Source organism: Pelodiscus sinensis, chromosome 4 (genome assembly GCF_049634645.1).
Source record: "Pelodiscus sinensis isolate JC-2024 chromosome 4, ASM4963464v1, whole genome shotgun sequence".
In the NCBI taxonomy this organism is placed as follows: Eukaryota; Metazoa; Chordata; order Testudines; family Trionychidae; genus Pelodiscus; species Pelodiscus sinensis.
Genome location: NC_134714.1, coordinates 102,912,442 through 102,925,510, shown reverse-complemented (window position 1 = coordinate 102,925,510; position 13,069 = coordinate 102,912,442). Strand labels below are relative to the sequence as shown.

The window sequence follows — 13,069 nt, the reverse complement described above, 5'->3', positions numbered from 1 at the left end:
CCACCCCAGGATAATTTGTTTGCTCCTCTCAGGAAGTGTCTGTCTGCAGCCTAGTTATGTCATCAGTCTGTGCAATATAGCAAATTGATGGGGTGCTATTGTTACTCAAGAAATATGAGGCTTCCAAATATAACAATAGGTAAGCCACCTGCTTCAGGTGGTCAGGATATTTTATGGCTTCTCCCTGCTGTTTATTTCTCTCAGTGTATTAAAAAACTTTTCCTGCAGGACGACAGTGATGTCTCGTCACTCTGCGTCCCGCCATCCCTCTCCCCTTAGCTACACAGCCTCCTCCCACTGAGCTTTTCATACAGCAGCCATGTGGATCAGTGGCACAGTTTCACTCCAATACCTCGCCATGCATGCTGGGCAATACAAGCCCGAGATTCTTAAGTGAGGCTTCCATCTCTAACCCCTACCTCCTTTCCTTACACCCTCATCCCCCGTCTCCATTCTTACATCCATCCATCCTCCTTATATCCTCCCCACCTGGCCTCACCCTACCCCACCACCTTCCTCCACTCCTACATCACCATCCTTCCCTAACCCTTCCCCCTCCACACCTCCGCACTACCTATCCCCCTGCCTCCATTCCTATATCTCCCTCATCACCACCATCTTCCCTTACTACACCGTCCATCCCTATTCCCCCTTCCTCCCTCCCTACGCGCACCCTTCCACGAATTCATTGAGCTGCACTCTTGGACTCAGGCCAGCCTTTTTGAATGGGCCTGTTGGGGTTTGTGTAATGCCATGTGAATTTCTCGCTTGTGGATTTAAAAAATAAAAGAAACAAATGTAAAATAGTGATGAGTCTTTAGTGTGATGTGTGAGCATTGATTACCAGTTTTCTCAGTACTAACAAAATGCACTTTCATTATTTATTTGACAAAGAATGAACTTTCAAAAAAAGTTTCTTTTCTTCTTTTTAGATAACCCAAGAAGATATTAAGAAAACATATGGTGGATCCTCTGGAAGCAGAGGCTACTACTCTAGTGCTTTTGCTAGGTTAGTAAATCTCTAATATTCCTTTTTTTACATATTGTTGAATCACAGAGCTGAAAGAGACCTCAAGAGATCATCAAGTCCAGCCCCTTGCCCAAGGCAGGACCAATCCCAACTAAGTCAACCCAGCCAGGGCTTTTGTTAAGATTCCACCCCATCCCTAGGAACCCCTTCCAGTGCTTCACCACCCTTCTAGTGAAATTGGTTTTTCCTAATATCCAACCTAGACATCCCCCACTGTAACTTCAGCCCATTGCTCCTTGTTCTGCCATCCGTCACTACTGAGAACAGCCTCCCTCCATCCTATTTGGAGCCTCCCTTCAGGAAGTTGAAGGCTGCTTTCAAATCCCCCCTCACTCTTCTCTTCTGCAGACTAAACAAACCCGAATTCCTCAGCCTTTCCTCATAGGTCATGTGCTCCAGCCCCCTAATCATTTTGGTTGCCCTCCACTGGACCCTCTCCAATGTGACCACATCCTTTCTATAGTGGGGGGCCTAGAACTGGACACAGTACTCCAGATATGTCCTCACCAGAGCCAAATAAAAGGGAATAATCACTTCTCTAGATCTGCTGGAAATGCTCCTCCTAATGCAACCTAATATGCCATTAGCTTTCTTGGCTACAAGGGCACACTGTTGACTCATATCCAGCTTCTCATCCGCTTTAATCCGCAGGTCCTTTTCTGCCGAACTGCTATTTAACCAGTCAGTCACCAGCCTGTAACAATGTTTAGGATTCTTCTGTCCCAAGTGCAGGACTCTGCACTTGTCCTTGTTGAATCTCATCAGATCTCTTTTGGCCCAATCTTCTAATCTAAGTTACTCTGGACCCTATCCTTGCCGTCCAGCATATGTCTCCCCACCCTAGCTTAGTGTCATCCGCAAACTTGCTGAGGGTGCAATCCATCCCCTCATCCAAGTCATTAATAAAGATGTTCAACAAAACTGACCTTAGAACTCATACTTGGGGCACTCCGCTAGAAACTGACCACCAACCTGACATCGCCGTTAATCATTACCCTTTGAACCTGTCAGTCTAGCCAGCTTTCTGTCCATCTTACAGTCCATTTGTCCAATCCATACTTCCTTAACTTGCTGGCAAGAAAACTGTGGGAGACCATATCAAAAGCTTTGCTAAAGTCAAGGTATATCACATCCACTGACTTTCCCATATCCATAGAGCCAGTTACCTCATCATAGAAACTAATCAGATTGGTCAGGCATGACTTGCCCTTGGTGATTCCATGTTGACTATTCCTGATCACTTCCCCTTTTCCAAGTGCTTCAAAATGGATTCCTTGAGGATCCCTGCCATGATTTTTTTTTTTTAGTCCAATCAAACTTCATTCCACTTTTTGGTAAAAATGGTATAATATATTTATGGTATAATATATTCTAAAAATTGGCAATTTCAGATCTTGTATCAATAATATGAATTTTGTACAGGCAGTCCCCAAGTTATGCGGATCCGACTTATGTCGGATCTGCAGTTAAGAACGAGGCCCTCCCTCTCCCTGGTGTCAAGCAGACCAGGGAGAGGAAGCAAAGCGGCGGAACACGCGGACAGCCCAGATGTGTCTGGGCTGTCTGCTGCCTGCGTGCTCTGCGGCTTTGCTCTGCGTTGCTCCCCGTCCCCCTGATCTGCAGACCGGGGGACGGGGAGCAAAGCGGTGGAACACGCGGGCAGCGACAGCCCAGATGCGTCAGGGCTGTCCGCTGCCCCTGGGCTCCGCGGCTTTGCTCCGGACGCCTGTGGTACAGCAGCTGGGGCGCTGCCAGTTGGTCCCGTAGCGCCGCTCTGGGCGCTACTGGACCAACCCGGCAGCACCCCAGCTGCTCTGCTCCAGGCATCCTGATTCAGCCACTGCTGGTCAGTTTCAGCAGCGACTGAATCAGGACGCCTGGGGCAGAGCAGCTGGGGTGCTGCTGGGTTGGTCCAGTAGCGCCGAGGAGCGGCGGCGGTACTGGACCAACCCAGCAGCACCCCAGCTGCTCTGCCCCAGGTGTCCCCAAGTCAGCCGCTGCTGAAACTGACCAGTGGCTGATTACAGGAAGCCCCTGCCCTGGGCTTCCTGGATTCAGCCGCTGATCAGTTTCAGCAGCAGCTTACTTGGGGATGCCTGGCGTTCTTAAGTTGAATCTGTATGTAAGTCAGAACTGGCATCCAGATTCAGCCTGATCAGTTTCAGCAGCGGCTGAATCTGGACACCAGTTCCAACTTACATACAGATTCAACTTAAGAACAAACCTACAGTCCCTATCTTGTAAGTAACCCGGGGACTGCCTGTATTTAAAACAATATTTGTGATTATGGTTATGTATTTATAAATGTAATAAATATTTGATTTTGACTTGAATCAGATACTCATGTTTTTAAAAATATTTTCCCTACTAGCTCCACTAATGCATATATGCTTATATATAGACTGAAGGATCCAACAAGAAATGCAAGTAAGTGTGTATTTTTACTGTTTTCAACTGATTGCATGTTTGTTAGACTTCATTTCTTATAAGTAATTTTCATACATGAGGCACAGTAGAAGTGCAATTTAAAATTTGCTCACTTGCTAGTGTGATATTACATGGAATCAGGACACTGACATGTTTTCTATGTTTCGACATTTTTTTCAGATATTTTAAAGAACATAATAAAAAAGCAAATAGGGAAGTTGAGTGTTTTTCATTTTATATTCTGTTGAGCACTGCAACATTGGGAGGGGGAAAAGAAGTGCATTTGAAAGTTCTTTAAAGTAGAAAATTGTTTTGGAAATACTATATTTGTGGGGGAAAAACCAGCATATAAAGGTTTGGCCATTGGTATTTTTTTCCTTTCCTTTTATAATCCAGGGAGATAGTAATTGTGGAAATGTACCCAAAACAGTAGTAATGTCTGCTCTCTACACAAAATATCCTATCACTGAATCAGTGAGAACTGAGGGATTTTTATTCTAAAAAAATGGGATTACTTCAGAGATGAACTTGGCTTGTGATTTCAAAGCTATAGTTTTAAAGAAAATGGAGATCTTGTGTGTGCTAGACAGAGTAATAGGGAAGGGTGCCAATGAGTGTTGGGGCAGGGGACAGGGTGCTTGTAGGTGCTGGGGCAGGGTACTTGTGGAGGTCTGTGGGGAGGGGAAGGGGACAGGGACCGATACAGTGTAACCCTTGTTCTTTGCCACTGAAGGGAAGATAGAAATGGTCTATGCTAAACAACATTAAAATTATTTTAAGATTCTGACAGCTGGTATCAGAATTAATCTTAGCAACACCAAATATTTGTGTATTTTTATATTGATTTAAAAAAAACCAAAACATACCTGCCTTGTCTCTAGATGCCCTGACATAATTTAATTGAAAAAAACAACAACCACCCTCAAGCATAATGTATGCTTCCAGTACCAGCAGGTTAGAAACCTTTCCACCTCACATAAACATCTGAAATTCAACACCCTCCAGTCCATAAATACCTAGAGGATAAAATGGATTAGATGACTAACAGATTTAGGCTCTGGTGAACCAGAGTAAGCAAAATCTAGAGTCAGTAATCCCTCGTGGGGAGAGCATTATTAGTTGCTTGCTTCCATTTATGTGTATTGTGCTACATCTCTTTAAGGATTATTTGTGCAGCATATAACGTAATGAAGCTTCAGACCTAATAACAAGGGAGTTTTATGTTATGTCTCTCTGATCTCAGAAGCAGTATGACATTGCAGTAGAGGTAGTCTTGTGAGAACCATGTTGCAAACTATATAGGTCTTTGTTAAAATCTGCACTGTGAATTCAACCAAGAAACTTATTTGGTAGTCAATTCAGATTGCAAAGTACTGGTGAGAGTCTTTTAGCTCAGAATTATGCTTGATATTGCAGAATTATAATTGCCTGATTGACACAGTTAAGAAACTGAAGTCAAGGTGACTAGAACATGAATAACTGCTCTAAGGTCTTCATTAAAGAGAAGAAGATTTTTTTTTTATCTCCAGGTGCAGGTGGATAAAGTTGGGATTAATAATAAACAGGCCACTATATCTTAATGTGTGAGTCTGTTAGAGTCTCATCTATTTGTAGATGGGCATATGCAGTTGATGAATTCCAACACCTCCCACTCAGTTGTGTGTGCATGCAAAGTGATGCATATGTGTGTATGGAATGGATTGGTGATCTGGCCTACATAACACGTTCTGCCATTGTAACTGTATCAGAAGGAAACCTAGGTAATTATCAGTTTCCCTTAACCTTTCCTGCTGGATAAAATTTTAGACTGCATAAAATTGACTAAAAAGTTAACCAATAAGAACAGCTATGAGGAAGAGTATCCATTTTAGGAAATTACCAGCAAACATGAAGACAGCAGCAAAATACCAGTTTGAATTGACACCTTGAAATTGAATTAAAAGCGCGTACATTGATGGTTTAGTTATATTTTGAACTTGTCTGGTGAATTTGAGCCTTCTGTTACATATTTAGACAAAAAAGTCTGTTTTGAAACTTCAGAATTTTGCCATTCCATATTTTTAGCCTGGCTACTTAAATAAAGAAAACCTCTGGTGGTTCTTTGCTTGCTGATCCCTGTATATATTCCACTGTGGGTTAGAAAAGTGCGGTGTGTGCCAGGAATCAGAATTTTGAAAGTCGTATCCATTAGCCCCGCATTTCTCAAACCTGTGGGTCCGACCCCCCGGGGGGTCGCAAGCAACTTAGAGCGGGTTTGCAGCAACTTGGGGGGGGGGGTCACAATATCACAAAGCTTGAGAATCCCTGCATTAGCCTGTATGTACATCCTTGCTTTCCTTATGCCCCCAATAGAGGAGATGAGGGTGAGGCAGTGGGACCACCTCTCCAGCTGCTTCTTACAAGCAACATGCCTGATTTGGAACTTCCAGTGTATGGACTTTTCTTTGAATTCTTTCTAGAAGTCTAATGGGGTTGCTGAGTTAGTCTGTAACTGGGGAAAAAAAACTTAAACAACGAATTGTCCTCTAGGACCTTAGAATAGGGGTAGGGAACCTTTTTTGGGTCCAGTGCTGCTGACCCACACAAAACAATCCCCCACTGACGTAGCTCCTGACCGAGAGAAAGAAAGGCACTGTGAGCCCCCTTACACAGCAGAGCCTAGGGACGCCGAAGGTAGTAGATTTTGTGTGCTCCAGCCCTGCAGTGGGGGCTGGATCATGGCTAGGTAGGAGCCGCATCTGGTCCCCAGCCCTGAGGTTCCCCACCCCTGCCTTAGAGACTAACAAAAAATGTAAAAAATTGGAGCTTTGCGAACAGGGGTAGCTCACAGAGTTTCAAGAGGGAGTTCTCCAGGTGAAGGAGGAGCGAATACAAGACCCCTGAGGTAAGCAACTGTCTGTAGTGTGTGTTTGTGTTTAGGGTTTACTTGCTAGTTTCCTGAAAGAAATTGTGCTCTGAGCTTGTGTGTGTTGGTTAGTTTGGAGATTGAAGTGCTGAGCTTTTTGTTTGAAGGACTACGTGCTGTGAGCCCTCTGTTTGTTGGAAGCTGTGAGCCCTCTGTTAGTTAGCCCTGGCCCCTGGGTAAGGCTTATCAGGGACAGCTAACCGAGTTTCGAGAGGGAGTTCTGAAGGGGTGAGGTTTGCTATTCTTTAAAACTTTTAAACTAAACTGATCTGAATAAAAACCCTATCAATAACCTAAGTAGGTGTACGAGAGAATGCATAGTGGGGGCTATCCTGTTTATTGCACTCAATGTAGCATGTATGATTACCTGACCGCTGGGCGGGTGGTAGGTGTGCATTCGGTGCAAGGAGCTGCGTACGGGTTAAGAACATAAGCATGGCCATACTGGGTCAGAACAAAGGTCCATCTAGCCCACTATCCTATCTGCCAACAGTGGCCAGTGCCAGGTGCCCCAGAGGGGGTGGACCGAAGAGAATGATTAAGCAATTTGTCTCCTGCCATCCATCTTCAGCCTTTGACAAACAGAGGCCAGGGACACCATTCCTTGCCCCCTGGCTAATAGCCTCTTATGGACCTAACATCCATGAATTTATCTAGCTCTTTCTAAAACTCTGTTACAGTCACTCCAGGGTTTTGGAGGCAAGAGTGGCTGAATTGGAGGAGCTGAGGGAGGCCGAGAGATACGTAGATGAAGCTTTCCAGGATGGTGTAAAACTGTCCCTCCTCTGGTCAGACAGCCCTTGTGCTATATTAAGGGGGATGAAAGACTCAGGAAGAGAGAACATTCAACTGGAGCAGAGGGAAATAATCCCATAGTTGGGACCCTCCTTCCAGAGGATGTTATGGTATCCTCTCGCAGTGAGGATACATCTCCGGGTAGAATTGCCAGATGGTTTAACCGAAAATACTGAACACTCCCCTCATCCCCCCCCCCCCAAAAAAAAAAACACTGTGGGAAAAAATTCTGTTGGAGGGAGGGAGGAGACCAAAAAATAAAAAGGACCCCGAGAGTTAAGCCAAAAAAATAAAAAAATGTAAAAAAACCAGCATGGCTTCTTTAAGAGGCTGCCAGCGGCCATCTTGTCACCCTGTTCCAGACCAGACAGGTCCCCTGCAGAACCAGGTAAGCGAGGGGCGGGGAGGGGGCCAGGATGGCTGGTTCCGGTTGCCGAGTGTGTGTAGGGTTGCCAGGTGTCCAGTATTGATCCGGACAGTAGGGTATTTTTGCCCCCTGTCCAGGGGAAAAAAAAATCAGAAAATACCAGACAGTTTAAGTGTCTGGTATTTTCTGAATTTTGTTACCAGACAGGAGGTGAAAATACCGTACCCGGAGAACCGTATGGTGACTTGCCTGCCTGGTGCAAAGGTTGAGGATCTCTCGAGGCATCTAGATAGACTTATCATAGAATAATAGGACTGGAAGGGACTTCGAGAGGTCATCGAGTCCAGCCCCCCGCCCTCAAGGCAGGACCAAGTTCTGTCTACACCATCCCTGACAGATGTCTATCTAACCTGTTCTTAAATATCTCCAGAGAGGGAGATTCCACCACCTCCCTTGGCAATTTATTCCAATATTTGACCACCCTGATAGTTAGGAACTTTTTCCTAATGTCCAATCTAAACCTCCCCTGCTGCACTTTAAGCCCATTACTCCTTGTCCTGTCCTCAGTAACCAAGAGGGACAAATTTTCTCCTTCCTCCTTGTGACACCCTTTTATATATTTGAAAACCGCTATCATGTCCCCCCTTAATCTTCTTTTTTCCAAACTAAACAAGCCCAGTTCATGAAGCCTGGCTTCATAGGTCATGTTCTCTAAACCTTTAATCATTCTTGTCGCTCTTCTCTGTACCCTTTCCAATTTCTCCTTACAAATCTGCTAGAGTTCTTTGAGGGGGTCAACAAATATGCAGACAAGGGGATCCAGTGGATACAGTATACTTAGATTTCTAATATCAGAGGGTAGGCGTGTTAGTCTGGATCTGAAAAAGTGACAAGGAGTCCTGTGGCACCTTATAGACTTACAGATGTATTGGAGCATAAGCTTTCGTGGGCAAAGACCCACTTCCAGAAGGTCTTTGACAAAGTCCCTCACCAAAGGCTCTTAAGTAAGTTGTCATGGTATAAGAGGGGTAAGTTCTTTTGCGGACTGATAAGTGGTTAAAAGATAGGAAACAAAGGGTAGGAATAAATGGTAAGTTTTCCTAATGGAGAGAGGTAACTAGTGGAGTCCCACAAGGGTCTGTCCTGGGATCCATCCTATTTACTTATTTATAAATGAACCAGAGAAAGGGGTAAAGAGTGAGGTGGCAAAATTTGCAGATGATACCAAACTGCTCAACATAGTTAAGACCAAAGCAGACTGTGAAGAGCTTCAAACTTAAATGGGCAACAAAATGGCAAATGAAATTTAATGTTGATAAATGTAAAGTAATGTATATTGGAAAAAAATAATCCAAACTATATATACAATATGATGGGGACTAATTTGGCTACACCTACTCAAGAGAGAGATGTTGGAGTCATTGTGGATAGTTCTCTGAAAACATCCACTCAGTGTGCAGTGGCAGTCAAAAAAGCAAATAGAATGTTAGGAGTCATTAAAAAAGCGATAGAGAATAAGACAGAAGATTTCTTAATGCCTCTATATAAAACCATGGTATGCCCACATCTTTAATACTGTGTACAGATGTGGTTGCCTCATCTCAAAAAAGATATACTTGCATTGGAAAAGGTTCAGAAAAGGTCAACAAAAATGATTAGGTGTTTGGAATGGGTCCCATATGAAGAGCGGTTAAAAAGACGTGGACTTTTCAACTTACAAGAGAGGAGACTAAGGGGGGATATGATAGAGGTCTATAAAATCATGACTTTTATGGGAAAGTGAATAAGGATGTTATTTACTTATTCCCAGAATATAAGAATTAGGGGTCACCAAATGAAGTTAATAAACAGCAGGTTTAAAACAAACAAAAGGAAGTTTTTTTTTTTATCATTCAGCATACAGTCAAACCCGTGGAACTCCTTGCCAGGGTTGAAAAAAGAGCTAGATAGATTCATGGAGGTTAGATTCATCAATGGCTATTAGCCAGGATGGGTAGAAATGGTATCCCTAGCCTCTGTTTCTCTGCAGGTTGGTGACGGGAGGGATCACGTGATGATTACCTGTTGTGATCTCTCCCTCTTGGGTATCTGGTATTAACCACTGTTGGCAGACAGGTTACTGGGCTATATGCACCTTGGTCTGACCCAGTATGGCTGTTCTTAGGTAGATAGTACCATGAGATTTTGTGGGCACAACCCACTGTGTGCTGCCCCTGTTATTTCTCACTCAGCAATGCCTATCTGTTCTGCTTATCGTAGCTCAGGGATGCACACATCGTGTTGAGGAATAATATCTTCCATTCTTTCCGTAGCTGTACTTGAGTGGTGGGAACTTTGGCCTAGTATAGGAAAAGGCAATAAGGCTACAGTCAGACCCAAGATGTCAGATCCCCTCCTGCTTCCCATGAATCACCTTGAATCTGTATGGAGAGTTTTCACTCTCAAAGCCCATATCTGAGTACCATCAGGAGACAGAAAATGCCTTCTGAACTGGCTATGAGATTGTCGAACAACAAATCCGCATAAATGGATCAAAGCAACTCTGTCAACCTCTAAAAAGTTGGGATGTACTGAGACCTAGGGGAGAAATCTAAAGCACATCCTGTCAGGGCCATTTCCATACCAGACCCTGTTCTGAACAGTCAACACTTCCTACTAAAGACAAGGATTATGAGCCAGTTCTTATAAAGGTTGGACCTCCCTGGTCTGGCATCTGGGGACCTGACCAGTCCTGGATGAGGGATTTTGTCAGACCAGAATTTTATCGTATCTCTCCCCCCTGCCATGGGCCCCCTGAGCCTTGTCCTGACCTTCTGGCTGTCTCCTCTGCTGTCCAGCCCTGTTGCTGCACTCCAGGCTTGCTGGTATCACTGGGAGACTCTGGTCTTTGGAACATCCATGATCTGGTGTTGCTGGACCAGAGAGTCTCAGTTAAGAGCGGTTCAACCTGTACCACCAATTTGCTGCCTTCATCTCCTGATGATAGTCACTTTGGCATCTGTGATCTCTCATCATAAATAACTTCAGCAGTTATTGTACAGGGGGGCAGAAGCATTCCCTATTTCTCCGGAAGAGGTCCAGGATCACCAGCACAAGCTTAGTCTGCAAACCACTGGATACAGTCAAGTAGTCCTTTTAGTCGTCAAAGGTGATCTTGAACCTGTTAAAGCAATGTGAGCCCTTAACCCCAAAAGAAATATTATGTCCCATCAGAGAGACCAGAATTCCTTTTTATCCATCTAACACTAAACTCTATGGCTGTGTCTACACTGCACCTCTTTTCCGGAAAAGGGATGCAGATTAGACACTTGGGAATAGCAAAATCCGCGGGGGATTTAAATATCCCCCACGGGATTTAAATATCCCCCACAGAATTTGCATTAACATGGCTGCCGCTATTTTCCGGCTTGGGAATAAGCTGGAGAAAAGCGCCAGTCTAGACGTGATTCTCCGGAAAATAATCCCTTTTCCGAAGGATTTCTTATTCCTACTTTCAAGTCAGATCCCCTCATCCAGTGGTATCACTCATCCAGTAAGGAGCAGTAAAATGCAGTATCAAGAGAGAGATTTTTACTCTGTCCTGATCTTCCAAAAGAAGGCAGTTCAGAAACTCATCCTCAGTCTTTGAAACCTCAGCAGAACTATTTATGAGCTGAAGTTTCACATGGTCACTGGCAGCTATAATCCCATCCCTGGGAAAAAGATATATGGTTTACCATCTTTGGTCTGAAGAATGGTTGCTTTCATGTGAATAGTCACCTCACATACAGACATTTTCTCTAGGCTACTGTAGAGTGAGTTCATTCAGCCTTACCACTGCTCCCAAAGTCTTTGCCAAGGTCTTTCTTTTACCAACAGCTAATTTTATATAGAACAACTTTGCTTCCTTCTCTTTTCTTAACCGTTTGTTTTGTGCTGCCAGGGTTGATCAGGAAACCCACAAGTCAAGTTCATTTATGACTCCACTATTTTCTTCTTTGGGATTTAAGGGCAGCTTGGATAAGTCTGTTTCCAGTTTGTGGGCCTGAGCCTCAGGCTGCCAACCACTATTCTGGAGACACAGATTGCGCTGGTAGACACCCCAAGCAGGCATTTAATCAACTATTGTGGGAATTTTGAAAGTCAGTAGTTAGATCACATTTTCAGTCCGTACTGTTGCCTTCCCAAACAAAAAAGAAATACAACAGGTATTGCTCCAAAGGTGCTCTAGAAAAATTTGCATTCCTTGTGGCTGTCACCTCAGTCAAGAAGGTAGGTGAATTGGGAGCCCTGTTGGTCCAAACTTTCTATGTATACTAGACAAAAAGGATTAGAAAATTTTCAGACTTCATCTTTTGGGGAAAAGAATCTGAAGTCAAGATTGCCTCTGATTGGGTCTCAGAGGATTGTGAAGTGGATATCTGGTTGTAGCCTGTTGTCAGTTGTCTCCTTTCCTTTCCTCACAAGGATTTGAGTGCTCATTCTACACGAGCAAAAGCAACATCTACAGTATTGCTTCAGGAAGTGCATTTGGCTGACTTTACTGAAGCACCAACATGGATTGCCAACCATACATTTGCGAGACATTATGCTCTAGCATAGTACTCTTCTGCTGATAGATCCTTCAGGATAGCATGCTCCAGTCTGCTCTGCTGACTGCAGTGTTGTCCTTTCCTCTTTCAGGAGTACTGCTTGTCAGTTACTCCTAGTGGAATATACATTCTGACTAGCACTTGAGGAGGAGGAGGCTTCTCTTACAGTAACAGGAGATTTTTTGAGACGTGTGGTATTTATCTTTCCCTGTGCATTGGACCTTTACCATAAATTTTAGTAAGAAGGAATTGGAGAAGTGGTTAGCCCACCATACCCTCCAGTTCCTCATTTGGCTGCACAAAGGGTACGTCTACACTACAGCGCTAGTTCGAACTAACTTAGTTCGAATTAGTTAATTCGAACTAAGCTAGTTCGAACTAACGCATCTAGAACTAAAAACTAGTTCGAACTAGCGTTTTGCTAGTTCGAACTAGCAAGTCCACATTGAGTGGACTCTGAACAGGGCTTAAGGATGGCCGGAAGCAGTGCCGGCAGGGCATAAAAGGAGGACTTAGAGCATGGAGATGCTGTCCCAGGCTAGCCGAGGGCTGCGCTTAAAGGGTCCCGACCCCCACCCCGGACACACAGTTCTAAGGGGTGCCCCGCTTGCAAAGAAGTTCTGGCTTGGAGTGCCCTGAGTGCCCACACTGGGCACATCACACCACTCGGCCATCAGCCCGGCTGCACTTGCCGCAGGCTGCCATCTGGGGAGAGGGAGTAATTGGGGGGCTGCAGGAGAGCTTCCACCCCCAGAAGCCCGCAGAGCCAGCCCAGTCCTCCCCATCGGGGGCTCGTACCCCATTCCTCCCTCACCTCCTTCCACTTACCCTTCCTTAGCCCCCCTTCTTATTGATGTACAAAATAAAGATAACGTTTCTTCCAACATTGACTCTGTCTTTATTGAACAAAACTGGGGGAGACTGGGAAAAGGAGGTGGGAGAGGGGAAGAGAAAGGCTGAGAGAGGGGAGGGCA

The 13,069-nt window shown here is 44.6% G+C and overlaps 1 protein-coding gene across 5 annotated transcripts in view; it reads left to right on the top strand.

The window, feature by feature from the left end:
• Positions 1-13,069, top strand: part of USP47 (ubiquitin specific peptidase 47) — a 172,948-nt gene that overhangs the window by 91,407 nt on the left and 68,472 nt on the right. For all 5 annotated transcript variants that reach the window (XM_075927892.1, XM_075927891.1, XM_075927890.1 and 2 more), the window contains 2 exons: positions 933-1,009; positions 3,402-3,457. In XM_075927892.1, the coding sequence (XP_075784007.1) occupies positions 933-1,009; positions 3,402-3,457 (133 nt within the window). The remainder of the gene's footprint in view (positions 1-932; positions 1,010-3,401; positions 3,458-13,069) is intronic.